The sequence below is a fragment of the Lepus europaeus genome, chromosome 15 (genome assembly GCF_033115175.1).
Source record: "Lepus europaeus isolate LE1 chromosome 15, mLepTim1.pri, whole genome shotgun sequence".
Lineage (NCBI taxonomy): Eukaryota > Metazoa > Chordata > Mammalia > Lagomorpha > Leporidae > Lepus > Lepus europaeus.
Genome location: NC_084841.1, coordinates 92,393,019 through 92,416,025, shown reverse-complemented (window position 1 = coordinate 92,416,025; position 23,007 = coordinate 92,393,019). Strand labels below are relative to the sequence as shown.

Genomic DNA, 23,007 nt, shown 5'->3' with positions numbered 1-23,007 from the left:
ATTATAAATTTTTTAAAAACAATTTCCACCTGCTTGTTGCCAGTATAGATGTATGCTTTAAATAGCCACCTATCTTTTTAGAAAATGAAAATGAAATAAAATGTCTTGGTTTTGATATAGTAAGATTTTATCAGTTTTGTGGACATGTCTTCCTGGTATGCATCATAATCTATAGGACTTTTACTTCATTCATCTTATTTTTCTTTTAAAAGCTTTGGGAGTTGATGAGAATCCTTTTAATGAGAATCCTCTTCAGACATTAATCCTTCAAGTAGTTTTCTCTGTTCTTTCCCATCCTCGCTTGTGCTTCTGAGATGCCGATTCTTTCTCCCGGTTACTTGTTTAGGTGAGTGGGGAGGGCTGGGCAGGCCGGCGTGCTGGCTCCCCCTCTTCTGTTGCAGTATGTTTTCTTGCTTCCCTCTGCAGATCGGGAGTTTCACCTTCTACACTGTTGGCATTGTGGGCCAGGTTATCTCTCCTACGGAGGGTTGTCCTGTGTGCTGCAGGGTGTTTAGTGGCACCCTGGCCTCTGCCTTCTGGATGTCAGTGCCCACCCCACCCCCCGCCTCATTGTGGTAACTAGAAATGTCTGCAGACATTGTCAGATGTGCCCTGGGAGTCGAATCATTCTGAGCCTTCCCTCTGCCCCTCATGGCTCTGCCTGGCAAAGGTTTCTCCTTCTGGCTGTTTGCACTTTGCTGTATTACATTGCCTTGGAAGAGAGATTCATTTAATTTTGAGATTTCTGATGTCTCCTTGGCCCCACTCCCCCTTGCATTTGCTTGTGAATTGCAGCTTGTGAAGCTCCTTCCCAATTTTGTCTGTGATTTTGCACTGTTAGAGCCCTCAGTTTGAAGGGTGAAGGAGGAAGATAATACCTATAGGCAATTTGGTTTCAGAGTGTTTTGGTTCTTGAGATGGCTTAATTTCCTTTCCCTTCCTTTTTAACTATTTCTAATACCATATAAGTCTTGCTGCTCTTGGTGTTTGGCTCCAGCTAGCGAATTTTGGGGTTTGTGAGGGATACCCAATCAATTATTTGTTGCCCTTTGCTTGGTTTGATTTGGTTTGCTCTGTTTTATTATTTAGTTTATTTAGTTTCTTTTTTGTTGGATGAATATTCAGGGACATTAAAAAATTATGTCTTTTCATTGCCAAGATTTCTCTGCCTTCTTAGAATGAGTCTTGTAAATACCATAAAGGAAGCCACTTTAAGTAGTGGGTGAAACTTTCTCTGCCATATGGGCGATGAGAAAGTCTCAGGGAGGGGTTGATTGAGAACAGAAGAGAGAGACTGAAAAGCTGACAGTGTTTGTTGCTAGAGGTGACCAAGAGGCTTAATCACAAGAGTATTGGTAGAGGGATTAGCTTTGAATAGGGGAAGAGGGCAATCTGTCTGACAGGAGGGGTAAAGAGATTTTGTTTCACGTATGCCAGTTTGTAGGTCTGCCACTAGGAAGCTTGAGGAGTATCACATCTGGTATCCTCAATTTCCCTAGTAGATTTCAGTGTAAGCTTATTTTCTGAAGAAGAGAAGACATTTAAGGGACGTGGGGGAGGTAGTAAGGATTTGGAGTGATAATCGTAAAAGATGGGAGTGATACCTAACCAGAGACATGGAAGTAATTGCTAAGTAATTAATGCAGAGTCTGGCCCTTAGACTATCAATTTAAAAGACCAGTTTTGTGATTTTTAGATTTTTCCTAGTTTTGTTTCTTTTTTTATTATTTATTTATTTTTAGATTTTATTTATTTATTTATTTGAGAGGTAGAGTTACAGACAGTGAGAGGAAGAGACAGAGAGAAAGGTCTTCCTTCTGTTGGTTCACTCCCTAAATGGCTGCAACAGCTGGAGCTGCGCCGATCCGAAGCCAGGAGCCAGGTGCTTCTTCCTGTTCTCCCACGCAGGTGCAAGGGCCCAAGCACCTGGGCCATCTTCCACTGCCCTCCTGGGCCACAGCAGAGAGCTGGACTGAAAGAGGAGAAACCGAGACTAGAACCCGGTGCCCATGTGGGATGCCGGTGCTGCAAGCGGAGGATTAACCTACTGTGCCACAGTGCCAGCCCCACCTAGTTTTGTTTCTTAGCAACTTAGATGCAAGAGCAGAGAAGGTGTATTTGTGTTGTCCTAAGGCTAGGTAGGATGGTGCACGACAGATGTGACATGACAAAAGGATATTGTTGTAGGATACAGGCTGTATAGTGAAGGAAATTACTCCATTCAGGTGTAATTTGGAAAAAAAGGAACATTTATTTATTTACTATTTTTTTGTGGTTCCAAGAGCAGCTATGGGATAGCAAGAGAGTAAGAGTTGGGTAGGAGTTTGAAGCAGAGGTGGCATATTGGAATTTAAAGTTTTAGGGCTAGAGCAGTTCCAGTTTATTTTATGAGACTATATAATGTTTTTTTTTTTTTTAAGATTTATTTATTTATTTTGAAAGTGAGAGTTACGCAGAGAGAGAGAGAGAGAGAGGTCTTCGATCCGATGGTTCACTCCCAAATTGGCCGCAACGGCCGGAGCTGCGCCGATCTGAAGCCAGGAGCCAGGAGCTTCTTCCAGGTCTCCCATGCAGGTGTAGGAGCCTAAGGACTTGGACCGTTCTCTTACTGCTTTCGCAGGCCATAGCAGAGAGCTGGATCAGAAGTGGAGCAGCCGGGTCTCAAACTGGCACCCATATGGGATGCCGGCGCTTCAGGCTTGGGCATTAACCCGCTGCGCCACAGCGCCAGCCCCAAGACTATGCTATGTTTATAGGAGTGTACACTGGTGAAAAATGCTTGTAAAAGAAATCCATAAGTACAGTAAGTTGTGATGTCTAACCCGTTACAGATAAGGAAATCACATAGGAGTTGGGCTGGATGGAAAAGTGTGAACCAGATTGATAGATCAGTAGGGAGGTCAAAAAGATGGCAACAAGAAGTCCGTTTCAGATTTTTTTAAAAGAATGGAGAAGAGAGTGGTTTACCTGAGCATGGAAAAAATAGGGACTTGTGTTATATTTGGTGTTTATGTTTTAAAGATTGATTTATATATTTGAAAGGCAGAAATACAGAGATGGAGAGAGATCTTTTATGTACTGGTTCATTCCCCAAATGGCCACAATGGCTGGGGCTGGGCCAAGCCAAAGCCATGAATTTCTTCCGGGTCTCTACATGGGTGCAGGGGCCCACGAACTTGGGCCATCTTCCTCTGCTTTCTCAGGGAGTTGGAAGTGGAACAGCCAGAAATCAAGCTGGCGCCTATATGGGATGCCAATACTGTGGGCAGAGTCTTAACACTGTTTTTTTTTTTAAAGATTTATTTTATTTCAAAGGCAGAGTTAGACACACACACACACACACACAGAATCTTCCATCTGCTGGTTCACTCCCCAAATGGCTGCAGTGGCTGGAGCTGGGCAGATCCGAAGCCAGGAGTCAGGAACTTCTTCTGGGTCTCCCATGTGGGTACAGTGGCCAAAGTATTTGGACCATCTTTTGCTCCTTTCCCAGGCACATTAGCAGGGAGCTGGATGGGAATTGGAACAGCCAGGGCTGGAACTGGTATCCATATGGAATGCAGGCTACACGCCCCAGCCCCAGCTCCATGAGGCTTAACTTTCTATGACACAGCACTGGCCCCTGTGACTGTACTTTTATGTAACTTGTCAGTGAAATTTTATTTTGAAAATTTCAATGGAATTTCTCAAGCCATTGTACTCAAGTAACAGTTTTGTCTCAGAATGTGCTAAGATATTTAATATATTTATTTTTAAAATACTGCCAGTAGAATTGATTTACATTTTTTAATATTAGTATCGTTAACATTTCTGAATAAAATCTTTAATCTTTTGTGGTGAATTCAAGTTGAGTCAGCAGATACTGGAGTTATTTGAAACATGTCAGCAGCAAATAAGTGATTTAAAGAAGAAAGAACTCTGTCGAACACAGCTGCAGAGAGAAATCCAGCTGTTATTTCCACGTATGTTTCCCTGTTTTGCATGCTTTTTTTGCTTATACGTTCTTATTTCAATTTTAAATAGCATCTGAAAATTGTCTTCTGTTTCTCTAGAAAGCAGACTTTTTTTGGTTGGATCCTCTTTAAATGGATTTGGTACTCGAACCAGTGATGGTGACTTATGCCTAGTTGTTAAAGAGGAACCAGTAAGTAACGAAGCATCTATTCCAAGTGTCTTCTTGTGTTGTGTCATATAAAGGACATTGAGGAAAACAGCTTGCTTTGTTTTAATTGTTTTTCTGGATTTTCTATTTATGATAATTCTAGGAAACCCAGGAAATGCTTCTTTTTCGTTTAAGACATGTGCACAATCAATATGCCAGAACCCTAACATAATTTAGTTGTAAGTTATTAAAGTGAGATGGCGCCATTATATATTTTTAAGAGCTCTGCCTCTGTTTTGAAGCACCATTGGGTTGGATGTATTGTCAGGATACAGCAAAGAAGAGCATGTGGTATTATCTTCCTCATCTATTTCCTCTCCATTTGAGTCCTCAGTGATTTTGTTTTTAATATTAATTTTTTTCCCTCGATAATACTGAGATTTGGAATTCGTAATTTGGGAAAACAAAAAGAGGTTTTACTGAAATTTAAAATAAGATTGTTGTGATTTATTAAGTATATTTTTCTTAGACATTTTGGCTTTTATTTAGCAATCAGATTGAATTATTTAGGACTATATTTAAATTTGCTGTTAATGATACTCTTGGGTGTATCTTCATACCTCAGTAATTGGTGTTCAGTAAGATGAGCTGAAGCAGCGCTTTTAGTGTGGTGAGGTTTCTTTGAACTCCACAGCTTAAATTCAGTTCAGTATGATTTTTTTTAAAGATTTATTTTATTTATTTGAAAGAGTTACAGAGAGAGGTGGAGACAGAGAGAGGTCTTCCATCTTATGGTTCACTCCCCACAGGGCTGCAATGGCCAGAGCTGTGCCGATCCAAAGCCAGGAGCCAGGAGTTTCCTCCAGGTCTCCCATGTGGGTGCAGGGGCCCAAGGAGTTGGGCCATCTTCTACTGCTTTCCCAGGCCACAGCAGAGAGCTGGATCGGAAGAGGAGCAGCTGGGACTAGAACTGGCGCCCATATGGAATGCCGGCGCGTCAGGCTAGGCCTTAACCCACTGCGCCACAGCGCCGGCCCCCAGTTCAGCATGATTTTAATGGGGATTATGTTCAGAATCATTAGTACAAAAGAGCCATTGCTGGGCTTTGAAATCATATAAAGGAAAAGCTAAAAAAAAACAAAAAACAAAAAAACAGTATCCTCAAATTATAAACATAGTGCAGCTTATTTGTGTTTTAAAAAATACGTTTTGGGCTAGTGTTGTGGTGCAACTGTTGTTGTTTTTTGTTTTTTTGTTTTTTTTACAGGCAGAGTGGACAGTGAGAGAGAGAGAAAGGTCTTCTTTTCACCGCTGGTTCACCCTCCAATGGCCACTGCGGCTAGCGCACTGCGCTGAACCAAAGCCAGGAGCCAGGTGTTTCCTCCTGGTCTCCCATGGGGTGCAGGACCCAAGGACTTGGGCCATCTTCCACTGCACTCCCAGGCCACAGCAGAGAGCTGGCCTGTAAGAGGGGCAACCAGGACAGAATCCGGTGCCCCAACCGGGACTAGAACCTTGTGTGCTGGCGCTGCAGGCGGAGGATTAGCCTATTGATCCACAGCGTCGGCCTGTGGCACAACTGTTAAGCCTCTGTCTGTGACTCTGGTGACCCTTATGGGTGCCAGTTTGTATCCCTGCTGCTCTGCTTCCACTCCAGCTCTCTGCTCGTGCTCCTGGGGAGTAGTGGAAGACGGCCTGAGTGCTAGAGCCCCTGAACCTACGTAGGAGACCTGGATGAAATTCTGGGCACCTGGCTTTGGCTTGGCCCAGCCCTGACTGTCTTGCCCGTTTGGATAGAAGATCTCTTTGTCGCTGCCTCTCTCGGTCACTCTGTCTTTCAAATAAGTAATGTAAATGTTAAAAAAAAAAATTTTTTTTTCTTTTGTGAGAGGCAAAGAGACACACTGACAGAGAGCTCCCAGCCGCTGGTTCACTCCCCACATGACTGACTGGAGACTGGAACTCAGTCCAGATCTCCTCCCTTAGTAGCAAGGACCCAACTACTTGAGCCATTACTGCTGTCTTCTCGTGGTTCACATTAGTAGGAAATTGCAGTTGGGAGCTGGACCAGTAATGGAACTCTGGCACTCCTATAGGGGATGCAGAAGTCCCAGGCGGTGTCTTAACCACTAGACCAATATGCCTGCCCCTGTAGTGGAGTTTTAATGAAACAGTTGTTGTATGGTTAGACTACACTCAGGCAGTCTCTCGGATCCTCCAGTCTTAGTCACATGTCCGAATCATAATGTCGTAGCTTATACTCAAACCAAGACAACGCTGTATGTAAAAACCTGTCCTTAAGTAGTCCCCAATCTAGATAGGGAAGTAAAACATGTCACAGAAGTTAAAGTTTTCTTTATTTTTGTTGGAGAGGAATTTTGTTGTATATTTTTCTTGAAGGGAGAAAAATCACAATTATGACTGCTTCAAAATTTCTTGAAAAGTTACGCCCTAAGCTAAAAGCCAGGTATTGATTTAGAAATGTGGCTGTAAAAAGCAACATTAAAGCTTAGTTTTTTCTGTAATGTGGTTTAGTGTGAATTCAAAACTGACTCCCAAGAAAAAGATGCTTTGTATGTTTTCTTTTTGTTAAGATCCTTTAAGAACGTGAAATACTAAGCTTAACAAGATAATGAAGAAACTCTTTGTTTGTAACTTCTCAGTCTTTTTTTCAGGTAAATCAGAAGACCGAAGCACGGCATATACTCACCTTAGTCCATAAACACTTCTGTACCAGACTCTGTAAGTCTAACTTGCCTTAGTTGTATGTCATCTCACATAATTAATTATTTAAAATGTCTCTCACCTTACTTTTAAGAATTATTTTCTGATCAAGATAAAATGTGGACCCTTTTTTCCCCAAATGAATTCCTTTTAACTTGATTAAAAAGAAGAGTGACTATAGATTCAACACATCTTTATTATCTGTAGAAGATCCAAGTGAATGAAATTAAAGATTTAAAGATAAATTAGCTTTGGTTCTTTTTCTCACAAAAGTGTGATCTGTGAGAGGGAAAGGAAGGTCTGAATGAGTAGCTGTAACCCAGAGTATCTGTGAAAGCCCAAAGAGTGATACAGATTAAGACCTGTAGCCATTGGAAGAGAGAATTTCATATGTTTTGCTATGGTTCATATCTTTACCTACTTAAAAAATATGAATATTGACTGAACAGTGTTACTCCGACAGAGAGCAAAGTTGTTGACTTAGATTAATTTATTGTAAGAATGTATTCTTTAAGTAGACTGTAAACAGATTTTAACCTGTATGGTTAAGTCATCTCAGTGTATTTTAAACTTCCACAAAATCTTGAGCAAGGTTGGAGTCATATTAACTGTGGTGTTAAAAAGGTGTTTATCCATTTACTTTTAATGGACACTTGTTATGTACAAAGCTTTGAGGTGGAAAATATAGTCAAGTAAGAATTTACTATCCTGTAGAGTAGAACAGTGACTAATTTCAGCAAACTTAAGTTTTTACATGTGAAATGGAGTAATTCATACCTTCAGTGGATTTCTGATAGATGTTAAACTAAAAAAATATTTAAAATGGAAGGGACTTTTAGGATCATCTAATTCAAATGAAGATTGCCTCCTAACTTGGATTATTGTTTTTTCATTTTTTTAAAGATTCATTTTATGTATTTGAATGGCAGAGTGACAGGAAGCATCAAACAAAGAGATCTTTTGTCCGCTGGTTCATTCTTCAAATGGCCACAATGGCCCAGGCTGTGCCAGGCCAAAGCCAGGAGCCTAGAACCCTATCCACATCCCCCATGTGGGTTGCAGGGACCGCAAATACTTAATCCATCTTGTGCTTTCCAGGCGAATTGTCTGAGAGCTGGTTTGGAAGTGAAGCACCTGGGACTTGAACTGGCACTCCAGTAGCAGATGCTGGCATTGCGGTGGCAGCTTTACCTGCTGCTCCACAATGGGGTTCCTGATTATTGTTAAGAAGGCTAGTGATCAATGAGTTCAGTTACTTACCAGTCAAGTATGGTTTATTGATGTCAGAACTTGTATTTGTCATGAAAAACCTTTAAAATCCTAGTCTTATTTTTCCTTGAACTTCATTGAATTCTGGTACATATTCTGTTTTGAAGCTTGATATATTTATGATTTTGATGGTAGGAATGTAACAGAGAAGTTTCAATTTTCTTTTTCAAAAATCTGTCGTTGGAACCGGCGCTGTGGCATTGTGGGCTATGCCTCCACCTATGGTGGCACCAGAATTCCATATGGGTACCAGTTCTTGTCCCAGCTGCTCCTCTTCCGATCTAGCTCCCTGGTATGGCTGGGAAAGCAGTAGAAGGTGGCCTGAGTGCATGGGCCTCTGCACCTATGTGGGAGGCCTGGAAGAAGCTCCTGGCTTCAGATCGGCCCAGCTCCAGCTGTGGTGGCCATTTGGGGGAGTGAACCAGCAGATAGAAGACCTCTCTCTGTCTGTCCCTCTCTCTGTCTGTAACTCTACCTCTCAAATAAATAAATAAAATTGTTTTTGACTACAGAAAAAAATTTTTTAAAAGTCTGATAAATAGCTCATTTTGGGAAGCTTTACAGAATTTTTTAAAAATATATTTATATTTTTCTCATTTTCTACAAGAACATGTATTTGAACTCAGAATAAGTGTTTTTTCTTCTTAGAGATCATACTTATTTGAACATGTCACTGTCCTCATGCTGTAAGCATGTCTGTATTTAACTCTAAATATGACTGCTTTGGCTGCCATATCTTAACTGTGTGTCATGCCAGAACCCAGCTATCACACTGCTACTAGCTAGCATGTTTTTTCACTCTTACAGTGCTCTGATGAACTTCTTTATAAATACTGTTATAAATTAAATTAGACCATATTCCTAGAAATAACTTAAAGATGAAGATCTGTAACTGGTATTACTAGACCCACCAACCTTAAAATTTGATAATCTCATTTTTTTGCTTTATTTCTCAAAGACATACTCTTGAATTGGTTTAGCTTAGTAAAATGCTATTTTTAAAAACTGCATTAGAACACTGAGTTTGAGAAGTGTTTGCAGATACTCACGTTATCTTTTATTCTTCAGCTGGCTACATTGAGAGACCTCAGCTGATTCGTGCAAAAGTGCCAATTGTGAAGTTCAGGGATAAAGTCAGGTAATTAATTACCGAACTCTTTTCATTATTTTGCGATATTTATCTAATACAGACAATTAAGAGATGCATTTTATAGCTTAATAGGTTGTCTTCAGTAATATTTAGAGGTCACTTGAATTGGTCTTTGAAGTAGTATTTTTAGGAACCTGCGTTGTGGCTTAGCAGGTAAAACTGCTGCCTGTGATGCTGTCGTCCAATATGGCACTGGTTTGTGTCTGTCTGCTTCACTTCTGATCTAGCTCCTTGCTGATGGCCTGGGAAAGCTGCCGAAGAGGGCTCAAGTCCTTGGGCTCCTGCCAACCAGGTGGGAAACCCTGATGAAGCTCCTGGCTCCTGGCTTTGACCTGACCTAACCCTGGCAGTTGTGACCATTTGGGGAGTGAACCAGTAAATGGGAGATTTCACTCTCTCTCTTCTTCTTTCTAATAAAATATGCTAAAACTTTTATATTATATATATATATATATATATGTATGTATGTATAAAGAAACAGTAGTTTTAAAATAGGCTGAGCAAGTTCCTCATGTTTAACTACTTAGTTATTCTACAGGACATTTTGAGTATTTGAGATTATTTAATTGAAAGAATATGTACATATTTTATTTTGGGGGTTCTTAAATGATCTGTCATCTTTTGAGTTTGTAATGCATTCTTAAGAACATATCTTAACTGATGAAATTTGATGTGTATATCAAGGGATTTTTTGTAAGTACAGCTATGGTATAAATAAAGTAACTTTTTTTTTAAATGAGGGGCAGAGAGAGAGAGATCTGTGGTATACTCTGTGCTGCAGCTAGGAGCTGGGAGCCTGGAGCTCAACCTAGGTCTCCCACATTGGTGGTAAAACCCAATTACTTGCTATCACCGCTGCCTCCAGGATCTGCATTAGCAAGAAGCTGGAGTCAGGAGCCAGAGGCAAGAATTGAATCCAGACACTCTAATATGAGACATGGTCATCTTAAGTGCTAGGCTAAGTACTCATCCCTTCTGTTTCATTTCAGTGGGACCCAGATAATACCTAAAACAATGAATATTTTAAAAGCTCACAAAATAGACTTACTCCACTTCAAAATTCATATTTTACTATGTAATCTACCAGCCTGGATTCCGAGTTGCTTAAGAACAATAAAATCTTTTATATAATGACTACATATAAAATAAAATTAGGTGGTGATTTTTTTGATTAGTTCAAAAAGATCTTTTGTTTTCTAAACATAGATAAGACTGTTAAATCATGTTTCTCTAGCTTAAGTTTTACAAAAGTAATAATGAAATTAAGAGTTTATCTTTATTGTTCAAGGAGTCTGTTTTCACAATGCATATGTTTGCTAAAATGTGTTGGTAACCTCCTACATCAGTATTTGTATACTTTGGTGGTCATCTGCAGACACACATGGAGAGGCCACATGTTTGAGTTGCCTCACAAGCTTGGTCCCAGCTGGGCCTGAATAAGGCAGTGCTGTGCTTTCTTGTTGCAGCTTTAGTATTGCAAGCATTTGTCCTTGTCCCAGTCTACTTAGTGCCATGTTTTCCACGTTTCTGTGCGTGTTCACTGTTCAAATGGCCCCAAGTGTAGTCATGAGTTTCCTGAATACAAGAAGGCTGTGGAGTGCCCTGTGGAGAAAACGTGTGTCAGATATGCTTTATTCAGACTTGCGTTACTGGGCTCTTGGCCATGGGCTCGCTGTTGACAGATCAACTACACACACATTAAATAAGATGTCTTTAAACAGAAACACAATATAAAGCAGTTATGTATTGATTGGTTGATGAACATGCTATGACTTGATTGCCAGAAACCTAACACTGTATTCCCTAAGAACAATGGTTAATCTGCTTATTCAGTGTCTCAGGTACTATGAATTTTGAGAATTGACTGAATATATATATATACACACAAATACATACATATATATATATATATATATATATATATATATATATACATTTTAGACAAACCTTAATGGCTGGTTCAAGCCTTCCCTTCTATTCATCTAATATATGAATGCTTCTTGAATTGTTGTCAGATAGCATTATAGTTTCCTGAAACCCAAAGATAAAGAGGGAGATAAACTTCTAAAATATTAACTAATTATAATTGTTTTTAATATTTACATGAGTGTAGTAGATAGATAAAATTAATTATTTTTGTATTTAAGTTTATTATACAAATGTTTGTCATGATTAATTTTTATAGGCATCATTTCATAATTCTTCTCTATACAAATCATAAAACACACACAAAGACACACAAACCCATCTATTCCTAACACCCAAAGTTAACAGATGTTGACATTTCAGTATAAATCATTCAATCAATGTCTTCTATGCATGCGAGTGTATAAGGATTTTTTAAAGTAAAATTGGGATCTTTTTATTTATAACCATATATCATGAGCACTTGCGTATGTCATTAAGTATTTTTTTGTGGCATCAAGTGAATAAATTATCTAACTTAATCAGTATCTGTGCTTGAGCATTTGTTTCTATTTTTTAATTGCTATAAATAAGCATTTTGTGATTAAAATTCATCCCCTATTGATGATTACTTTATTGGTATTTCCAGAAGTAGTATTTTAGCAGTGCTTTAGATGTTTTAAAGGTTAAAATTCACATTTTTGAAAAAATATTTATAGACTTGTTTCTATCTAAGTTTTTTTTTTTTTTTTTTTTTTTTTTAAGATTTATGTCTTTGAAAGGCAAAGTGACAGAGATATCTATCTGCCAGTTCACTCCTCAAATGTCTGCAACAGGCAGGTCTGGGTCAGGTCAAAGCCAGGACTCTTAACTGCATCCAGGTGTCCAGTGTGGGTGACAGGAACCCAAGTACCTGGGCCTTGTCTGCTGTCTCCCTTGCACATTAGAAGGAAGCTGGATCGGAATCGGAGGCAGGACGTGCTGGCAGTAACTCCAGTAAGGGAGGTGGGCATTCCAAGCAGTGACTTCACCTGCTGTGCCACAGTGCCTGCTCCTTCACCTATTTTTTTTTTTCCTCTGTGGAGTGAAGTGGAGGAAGTACAAACTGGCTTCAGTGTGGAACTTACACAAGTACAGTAAAGAATGTAATTCTGTTTTTTTAAATTAAAGATTTATTTATTTATTATTTAAAAAAAAATTTTTTTTTTTTTGACAGGCAGAGTGGACAGTAGAGGGAGGCAGAGAGAAAGGTCTTCCTTTTTGCCGTTGGTTCACCCTCCAATGGCCGCCGCGGTAGGCGTGCTGCGGCCGGCGCCCCGCGCTGTTCCGATGGCAGGAGCCAGGTGCTTCTCCTGGTCTCCCATGGGGTGCAGGGCCCAAGAACTTGGGCCATCCTCCACTGCACTCCCAGGCCACAGCAGAGAGCTGGCCTGGAAGAGGGGCAACCGGGACAGGATCGGTGCCCCGACCGGGACTAGAACCCGGTGTGCCGGCGCTGCAAGGCGGAGGATTAGCCTACTGAGCCGCGGCGCCGGCCAAGATTTATTTATTTATTTGAGAGAGTTACATACAGAGAGAGGGAAGGACAGAGAGAAAGGTCTTCCATTCTCTGGTTCACTCTCCAAAAGGCTGCAGCAGCTGGAGTTGAGCCAATCTGAAGCCAGGAACTTTTTCTGGGCCTCCCACGTGGGTGCAGTGGCCCAAGCACTTGGACCGTCTTCCACTGCTTTCTCAGGCCATAAGCAGAGAGCTGAATTGTTAGAGGAGCAGCCAGTACTTGAACCAGCGCCCATATGGGATGCTGGTGCTGCAGGCAAAGGCTTGGCCTACTGCGTCACAGCACCGGCCTCAAAAATGTAATTCTGTTGTTACCATGAGTTTTTCAGTGCTAAATATGTTTCTGAGGTGTTAATACTATGGTCCATTTTTATTCATATACAAGGATAATGCAGATTGTCATATTGTTTTGTGTTCCCCCAACAAGAAAAACAGATGATAAATTTCAGATGTTGTAGTTACAAGCTGTGGAAAGGTGTTTTGTCAGATTTTTACTTTAAGCAGTCTTTTCATTGAAAAATGTGGTATTCAGGGGGTGGTATTGTGGCTTAGTAGGTAAAGCCACTGTGATGCCAGCATCCCATATGGGTGCTGGTTTGAACCTTGGCAGCTCCAGTTCTTGTTCAAATCCCTACTAATGGCCTGGGAAAAGCAGCAGAGTATGGCCCAAGTCCCTGGGCCCCTGCCACCCACATAGGAGACCTGGAAGAAATTCCTGGTTTAGGCCTGGTCCAGTCTCTGCCATTGCATCCTTTTGGGGAGTGAACCAGCAGATGGATGACCTCTCCCTGTCTCTCCCTTTATCTCTGTAGCTCTGCCTTTGAAATAAATAAAACAAATCTTTTCTTTTTTTAAGTTTTTTGTTTGTTTGTTTGTTTGTTTTTTAGAGGTAGAGTTACAGACAGTGAGAGGGAGAGACAGAGAGAAAGGTCTTCCATCTGCTGGTTCACTCCCCAGATGGCCGCAGTGGCTGGAGCTGAGCTGTTCCAAAGCCAGGAGCCAGGCGCCTCCTCTGGGTCTCCAAAGTGGGTGCAGGGGCCCAAGCACTCGGGCCGTCTTCCACTGCTTTCCCAGGCCATAGCAGAGAGCTGAATTGGAAAAGGGGCAGCAAGGACTGGAACTGGCGGCCATATGGGATGCCAGCATCGCAGGTGGAGGATTAACCTACTGTGCCACAGCGCTGGTCCCAAAGCACATCTTATAAAAAAGAAAAGGAAAATGTATTCAGAAGAAGTTGGACTTTGTAGAATTTCGGTATTACTTAAAAATAACCCTTCCTTTTATAATGAGGTTAGCTATTCTTTTTTATTTTTATTTTTTTATTATTTATTTTATTTTATTTTTTTTGACAGGCAGAGTGGATAGTGAGAGAGAGAGACAGAGAGAAAGGTCTTCCTTTTTGCCGTTGGTTCACCCTCCAATGGCCGCTGCAGCCAGCGCATCGTGCTGATCCGAAGCCAGGAGCCAGGTGCTTCTCCTGGTCTCCCTTGCGGGTGCAGGGCCCAAGCACTTTGGGCCATCCTCCACTGCCTTCCTGGGCCATAGCAGAGAGCTGGCCTGGAAGAGGGGCAACCGGGATAGAATCTGGCGCCCCAACCGGGACTAGAACCTGGTGTGCTGGCGCCGCAAGGCGGAGGATCAGCCTGTTAAGCCACGGCGCCGGCTAGGTTAGCTATTCTTTGTAGTTTCCATCATTATTGTCCAATTTTCTACAATGCTAAGTGGACGATATCTTAGCTTTTAAAGTAGGGGCTGGCAGTGTGGCACAGTAGGTTAAGCTGCTGCCTGCGTCGCTGGCTTTCCACGTGAACATTGGTTTCACTTGGCTTTTTGGGTCCAGACGGTCCAGTCCTGGCTGTTGAAGTCATTTGGAAAGTGGACCAGTGGGTGCTTTTTAACTCTGCCTTTCAAATACATAAATAAACCGTATATAAAAAAAGTATCCTTTCTGTTACATGCTTAAGCTATATTTGATGTCTCATAATCCATTAGCCTTTTCAGAAGGAATGGAATGTTTAGTTAGACACTTTTAAAAAAACACATATTTGACCCTTTATTCCGATTGTTTTAAGGTAAATAATGCAGTAGTTCCAGATTACTTGAGAATATATGACTTAGTGGGACAACTTGCCCAGAAAGAAGTGTTTTTTGTTATGTAATCTTGTTTATCTGGAAAGGAGCACATGATTGTAAAAATTCCTTTCTTTGGGTAATTGGGACCTGTCTAGTACATTATAGATCTTTCAGTAGTAGTCTAATCAGCACCAGACCATGTCATGATGGCTTAGTAAGTATTTATTCTTATATGCCTCATTTTAAAAACACATCTAGAAGGAGGCTGGCACTGTGGCATAGTAGGCTAAACTTCTGCCTACACTGGGATCCCATCTGAGCACCAGTTTGTGTCCTGGCTGCTCATCCTCTAATCCAGCTCTCTGCTATGGCCTAGCCAGCAGTAGAGACTGGCCCAAGTGCTTGGGTCCCTGCACCCCCTTGGGAGACGCAGAAGACGCTTCTGGCTCCTGACTTTGGATTGGCCCAACTCCAGCTGTTGTGGCCATTTGGGGAGTGAACCAGCAGATGGAAGACCTTTCTGTCTCTCCCTTTCTCTGAAACTCCATCTCAAATAAATAAATGAAATCTTTAAAAAACAAACAACACAAAACCCCATATCTGGGTCCTTTGGACTCGTGGTATTCTGTCTGCACTGCCGGGTTGATGGGCATTAGCTTAGTTACTAGGGAATGAGGTTATTTGTAATTGAGCTACAGCTTGTTTCCCCCCCTTTCTTTTTCTTTTAATAGTTGTGTGGAGTTTGACTTGAATGTAAACAATATTGCTGGAATAAGAAACACATTCCTTCTCAGAACTTATGCATACCGTAAGTTTCTGGTGTATTTATAAATGTCATTCTTTATTCCTTTTAAAAGATGTTTGTAGTAAATAGGAACATTTCATTAGTTGTGTTTAGGGATATCATGTTTTACTTGATTATTTGTATAGGATGTTGCTATTCTAAAATCATATATTACCAGAATTAAAGGTAAATCAAGTATCTTTTAATATTTGATAGTTTTTTAAAGGTAACAGGTAAATTTCAGAAGTGAAAAAACACAATTGTGTTTAGTATACAGACAGTGATCTTTTATTGGTACAAAATTGGGAAATGATTTAAATTTTTAAAGAAATTGATATCTTCTTACCATTTTTAAGTTTTAATTTTACTTTCAGTTGAAAATCGAGTTCGTCCATTAGTGCTGGTGATTAAGAAGTGGGCCAGTCACCATGATATAAATGACGCCAGTCGTGGTACTTTAAACAGCTATAGTCTTGTATTGATGGTTTTGCACTATTTACAGAGTAAGTATGATGGTTGTTTTCCCAAATTTTAAAACTGAAATGCAGCTAAACTATATTTTGCTGTTTTCTCTGTAGATCTTATCTTTAAATAGTATTGTTTTAGGGAGTTCTTTCTAAGGTTCGCGAAACTATATTTCTGTATTGTTGCTTTGAACAAATCTTTAAGAAATGTGGGTTTCACTGTGTTTTTATTTTTCGACAGTTTTTCTATATCCACTTTTATAGCCCAAGATTACTTTGTTGTGGACCCATTATCTTGATGCAGCTGAAGGTTCGGAAGACCTATGAAAATAAGCACCAACAGCATTCATCGTGGTTTTATTTTTCATTTGAGACAGGAATTAAATTATTCTCTTGTTGTTGAAAGAAATTTTAATTATTATGAACTTCCCTCCCTATCTAGATTTTATCATTTATAAAAAAATTAAAACTTTCTAGTTTACTCATTTTCATTGTATTTGAAAAGCCAAGAGACAAGAGAGACAGAGAAATCTTCATCCTCTGGTTCACCTCTTCAGATGCTTGAATTTTAGAAATTTTTTTTTGGAACTGAAATAAACTTTTTCTTCCATTCTCCACAAACTTTTGGAAGTACCCTTTTATAATAGTCATTTGTTTATTCCATGGGAGTATAGCGGTGGACAGGGTAGAAAAACAATTGTTTTCTTCCTGGACCTTACATTCTTTGCTTCTAAAAGTTAACATTTTAACAGCTGTTACCTGCAAGCATATGAATTATTAATGGCTTACAGCTTTTGGGTTCCTAATGTATCTTTTGAAGCACCTTTGGGTAAATGGAACTGCTTTGAGATGACTGTCAGTGTGTCGTTCATCTGCTCTGTAACAAATTATTTTTTACAATGCAGCTTTTAAAGATACCTATTTAAAATTTCCCTCTATTGCAGTTTGATGCTTTTTACATTTACTTGTTTTTGAAAGAATATGTATTTATTCATAAATTCATTGGTTTATTCATTCATTCAAGAGGCAGAGAGCAAGCTCCCATCCACTGGTTCACTCCTTGTATGTCTGCAGTGGTCCTGGACAGGGACTAAAGTCTGGAGACAGGAACTCAGTCCAGGTCTTCCACGTGGATGGCAGGGACTCAAGCACTCAAGCGGCCCGGGGAGCCATCTCCCAGGGTGCACATCAGCAGGTAGCTGTTCCCAGGAGCAGATTGGGAGTTGAACCCAGGGACTCTGATAGCCATGTGAGATTCCTAACTGGATGTCTTAACCACTGGGCAAGTGACTGCCCATGATTTTTATATTTAGATTCTGAAAAATATAAATTATTTTATATTTATCAGCAATTCAGTCAAAGACACCAGAAAAATAAGAGTTTGGAAAGTTGAGATGATTTGCTGTCCTAAAGCAGTGTTTCTGTACAAAGAATATTGGGAACTGGGAAAAAGGAAGGCTCATTTTTTTTTTTTTTTTTTTTTTTTTGGTACATGGATCAGAAACCATCAAGGTTGAGGAATACAGTTTTGTATAACTGTAATTTTTAATTCCTGGGAGTCTGTTCTTTTGATGGCTATTGGGAAGATGATACCCAAATTGAGAATCCCTTTGTAGAAGAATAATGGGAGGATAGAAATGTTTGGAGACGAAATAAAAGATTGTCATGCTTAAATCCTTTAAAAAAGAACAGTTCAAGAGTAAGGTAGTTTGTCAGAAATTCTGTGTTTTTTAAAGATCTTGCTTAGCATAGCACTTACTTGTTTGCAATGAATGAATTGAACAATGTATTTTGCAGTTATTCAGCCTCACTATTTTAATCAGTATAGAAGCATGAATAAGATTCTGTTCACATTTAATTTTGTACTTTTATTTCAAGCTATTATTTAAAATAATTAAAGGGTAGTGATATTAAGATATAATTACACTTCTAAATCCTATTGTGTTTTTTTTTTAAGATTTATATATGTATTTGAGAGGCAGAGCTGTATAGAGAGGGTGATATATATAGAGAGAGGTCTTCCATCTGCTGGTTCACTCCCCAAATGGCCACAAAGAACAGAGCTGGGATGATCTGAAGCTAGGAGCCCGGAGCTTTTTCCAGGTCTACAACATGGGTGCAAAGGCCCAAGCACTTGGGCCATCTTCCACTGCTTTCCAAAGCCATAGCAGAGAGCTGGATTGGAAGAGGAGCAGCTGGGACTAGAACCAGTGTCCATATCGGAAGCTGGCGCCCCAGACAGAGGCTTAGCCCACTATGCTACAGTGCCAGCCCCAAAATCCCATTTGAATAAATTGTGCATATACACCACAGAAAAATCTTAGAAGTACACTATAGTGGAAAGAAGAAAAGAACAATGATTTTTCTGTAATTCATTGTCCAGAGATTGTTGCTGTTAATTATTTTTTCCTTCTTTCACTTTCTTTGCAAGGGTATCAAAATGTCAAACCAAATCTAGCCAGACATAAATGCTAATTCTTTTAATTTAACTTTTTTGATAAGTGAGTAACTATAATGAGTATACTTTTTTCTCCTTCTCTGCCAAAAAAAAAAAAAACAACACCACCCAGCCTTTTTAAATTATGTTCTTGTATTTTCTTCTAGCTGTGTGTTATGGTATGATTCCTGACTTCTAGATTACAGGGAACAGGAAAATTTCAACAAAAGACCCACTCTTTTGAATTTTCATTTTGCCGCTTGAAATGTCAGAACCAAAAAATATGACTACTACTATGACTTCACGAAAAATGGTATATGTTAACACCAAAACATGAGATGGATCGGAGTCAGAATAATGGGTAGACCATGCCAGACAGCATAATTGTTCGCCCTCCCACTTCACTCAACACACTTGCATACACACTTACTTTTATTTTCTCAGTTCAGGTATTTTTCCTCTAGCTGAGTAATTTAGGGATTGGTTTTTCAGAAAATCTTGATTCTACCTTCAGGCACGTCTTGATCACACCTTCAGAGAAGCCCTTCTGTTGGACCAACTGTTTATGTAAATTTTCTTGATTTTCATAGGATGTCACCGTTTTCTTTCCTTGGCCAGCAAAGCATGTGACATGCTCTTGGCTTACATTTGGTATTTGTCCTGGCAGAGAACATAACCTTATACTCTAAATTCCTTTTTTTTTTTTTTTTTTTTAAAGATTTATTTATTTATTTGAAAGAGTTACAGAGAGGGAGACACAGAGAGATCTTGCATCCTCTGCTTCACTCCCCAAATGCTGCAGTGGCCGGGGCTGAGCCAGGTTGAAGCCAAGCGTCCGGAGCTTTTTCCAGGTCTCCCACATAGAAGCAGAGGCCCAAGTACCTTGGCCATCTTCTGCTGCTTTTCTCATGCTATTTATTAGCAGGGAGCTGGATCAGAAGTAAGTGCACCAATCAGAACGTGAACTGACACCCATTGGGATGCTGGTGTCACCGTGGTGGCTTTACCTTTTACATCACAATGCTGGCCCCTCTATACCTGTTTTTGTAAAAAAAAAAAAAAAAAAGATTTATTGATTTATTTATTTGAAAGGCAGAGTTAGAGGCAGAGAGAGAGAGAGAGTGTCAGTCTTCCATCTGCTGGTTCACTCTCCAAATGGCTGCAGTGGCTGGAGCTGGGGTGATCCAAAGCAAGGAGCCAGGAGCTTTTTTTTTTTGACAGAGTTAGACAGTGAGAGAGACAGAGAGAAAGGTCTTCCTTCTGTTGGTTCACCCCCCAAATGGCCGCCACAGCCGGTGCACTACACCACTCCGAAGCCAGGAGCCAGGTACTTTCCCCTGGTCTCCCATGCGGGTGCAGGGCCCAAGCACTTGGGCCATCCTCCACTGCCTTCCCGGGCCACAGCAGAGAGCTGGACTGGAAGAGGAGCAACCGGGACAGAACTGGCGCCCCTACCAGGACTAGAACCCGGTGTGCCATCGCTGTAAACGGAGGATTAGCCTAGTGAGCTGTGGCACCGGGCAACTTCTTTTGGGTCTCCCACATGAGTGCAGGGATCAAGCACTTGAGCCATCTTCTGCTGCTTTCCCAGGCACATTAGCAGGTAGCTGGATCAAAAGTGGAGGAGGTAGGACTGGTGCCCACATGGGATGCCAGTGCTGCAGGTGGCAACTTAACCTGCTGCGCCACAGTGCCAGCTCTCATGATACACTCTTCTTTTTTTTTTTTTTTGACAGGCAGAGTGGACAGTGAGAGAGACAGAGAGAAAGGTCTTCCTTTTTGCCGTTGGTTCACCCTCCAGTGGCCGCTGCGGCCGGCACATCGTGCTGATCCGAAGCCAGGAGCCAGGTGCTTCTCCTGGTCTCCCATGCGAGTGCAGGGCCCAAGGTCTTGGGCCATCCTCCACTGCCTTCCCGGGCCATAGCAGAGAGCTGGCCTGGAAGAGGGGCAACTGGGATAGAATCCGGCGCCCCAACCGGGACTAGAACCCGGTGTGCCGGCGCCGCAAGGCAGAGGATTAGCCTGTTAAGCCACGGCGCTGGCCAGATACACTCTTAATTAACATCATAATCAATTTTATTTTAAGAACCAACAGAAGGAAGACCTTTCTCTCTGTCTCTCTCACTGTCTAAACTCTGCCTGTCAAAAAAAAAAAAAAAGAATGGTAAATATATTTGTGTTTGTGTATATATTTATATGTATATGTATACAAATACTAAAAAAGTATATGCCAAAAATTTTTATTAAAGACTGATTTTGTTTTGTTTATATTTTACTGTTACTGTAGATGTTTTATTATATATTGAATCACAAGATATTTACCTTTGAATGATAGAGTCCAGTGGTTTTTTTAACTGTTGAGAAAGTCTTAAAATAATTTAAAAGGGCCATACTTACAAATGAGTTAGCAGAAAAGTTTTCAGTTATTCATCAGAAATGCATTTTTATTGCTGACAAGTCTTGGATATTTGCTAATTTGGTGATCAATTTGCCCATTAAAAGGATTTGAAGTGTGTCAGTGGCTGTTTAGGTACTACATTGTGTACTACTAATTATTTTTTGTTCAATTTTACAGTTGAATCTGAAACATACCACTTCTGATTTTTATTTCTAGGAACTCTGCTCTTATGGATTACAGTTGACTCTTCCTAAAAATTGACAGATTAGGAGGATTTCTTATAAATATATGTATGAAATGTAAAGAATACTATGACAGGCATGTACTAACACCCAATATCTGTCCATGTTTTAATGTTCATAGTGATTAAAATATTAGGTTTGACTAACGTGTCTAATTTGCTGGAATGTCTAAAAATGTGGCTCTATCCTTCCATTTTTAGTAATCACATTGACAATTTTAGTTTGTTTCACCTCTTTAGAAAATGTATTTTGGGGCCAGTGCTGTGGCGCAGCGGGTTAATGCCCTGTCTTTAAGCGCCGGCATCCCATATGGGCGCCGGTTCTAGACCCAGCTGCTCCTCTTCCGATCCAGCTCTCTGCTATGGCCTGGGATAGCAGTACAGGATAGCCCAGGTCCTTGGGCCCCTGCACCTGCATGGAAGACCTGCAGGAAGCTCCTGGCTTCGGATCAGCACAGCTCTGGCCGTTGTGGCCATCTGGAGAGGGAACCATCGCATGGAAGACCTCTCTCTCTCTGCCTTTCCTCTCTCTGTGTAACCCTGACTTTCAAATAAATAAATAAATCTTTTTTTAAAAAAAAAATGTGTTTTAATCATAGGTGGCCTGATGTGGCTTTGTAAGCAAATGGAGAATTCCGATGTTAATATTTCGCCAGTGTAGTGAAATCACGCCAAAATTTGGTTTGTTTTTGACAGTCATCCCATTTACTGAGGTAGTTTGTGATCAGTGACATTATCATCAGCAGTTTCTTTCAGTCTTGAAAGACATCAACTCTCCAGAGCAAATCTGGGCAAATATACTGGCAAATATAAGGTACCGCTCTGTAAAATATATTAGAGTAATGAGTGGCAGTATCCAATTACAGTGAGAGGAAAAGACCTACAAGATAAAATTCTTCCAGCTGGGCAACAGTTTTTGTAATTTTGATTGTTAGTACCTCTTGGCCTGAGTAAATGAACTTTGAGTTTTATTTAACTTCTTCAATGTTTTAATGTCTTTTCTGCCCTGACCAGAGAAATGAAACAAGTCCTCAGTATGTAGAAGGGATTTTGTAGAATGAATTTCAGTGGTTAATTGAAAACAGTGACTCATCATAGTTTTTTGGGGGGGAAGGGGAACTCCAATAAACAAAAAAGATTCATTTATTTATTTGGAAGAGTTACACAAAGAGAAGGGGAGACAGTAAGCAAGAGGGAGAGAGCTATCTTATCTTCTGGTCTACTCATCAGATGGCTGCAACAGCTGAGGCTGGGCCAGGTGGAAGTCGGGAGCCACTAGCTTCCTCCAGATCTCCTTGGGCCATCTGATTTTCCCGTGCCATCAGGGAGCTGGATTGGAAGTAGGGCAGCAATTGCCCATATGGGATACCAACATTGCATTGTGGCTTCAGTGCCACAATGCTGACCCCTCAATTTTTTATTTGATAGAGCAAGACAGAGCATCCGTCTGCTGGTTTGCTCCCCAAATGCATGCAAGGGTTGGTAGGTGACGCTGCAGCTGGGTATTAATGCAGGTCTCCCGTGTGGGTGGCAGGAATCCAACTACTTGAACATCACCTGCTACCTCTCAGGGTGTGCACTGGCAGGAAACCGGAATTGAGAATGGGACCCCGGACTCTGATATGGGTTGCAGGCATCCCAAGCAATGTCTTTTTTTTTTTTTAATTTCATTTCTTTGAAAGAGTTACAGAGAGGTACAGACAGATAGAGAGTCTTACATCTGCTGGTTCACCCCCCAGATGGCCTGCAACGGCCAGAGCTGCGCTGATCCGAAGCCACAAGCAAGGAGCTTCTTCCGGGTCTCCCGCGTGGATGCAGGGGCCCAAGGACTTGAGCCATCTTCTACTGCTCTCCCAGGCCATAGCAGAGAGCTGGACTGGAAGTGGAGGAGCCAGGATACGAA

General features: G+C 40.8%; 1 protein-coding gene across 4 annotated transcripts in view; it reads left to right on the top strand.

Moving 5' to 3' along the window:
• TENT2 (terminal nucleotidyltransferase 2) overlaps window positions 1–23,007 on the top strand; it is an 83,929-nt gene that overhangs the window by 32,856 nt on the left and 28,066 nt on the right. The window contains exons 5-10 of one of the 4 annotated variants that reach the window (XM_062212502.1): window positions 3,848–3,962; window positions 4,053–4,144; window positions 6,766–6,844; window positions 9,164–9,233; window positions 15,512–15,588; window positions 15,939–16,067. In XM_062212502.1, the coding sequence (XP_062068486.1) occupies window positions 3,848–3,962; window positions 4,053–4,144; window positions 6,766–6,844; window positions 9,164–9,233; window positions 15,512–15,588; window positions 15,939–16,067 (562 nt within the window). The remainder of the gene's footprint in view (window positions 1–3,847; window positions 3,963–4,052; window positions 4,145–6,765; window positions 6,845–9,163; window positions 9,234–15,511; window positions 15,589–15,938; window positions 16,068–23,007) is intronic. The other 3 variants (XM_062212503.1, XM_062212505.1, XM_062212506.1) reach the window with 3 other exon arrangements.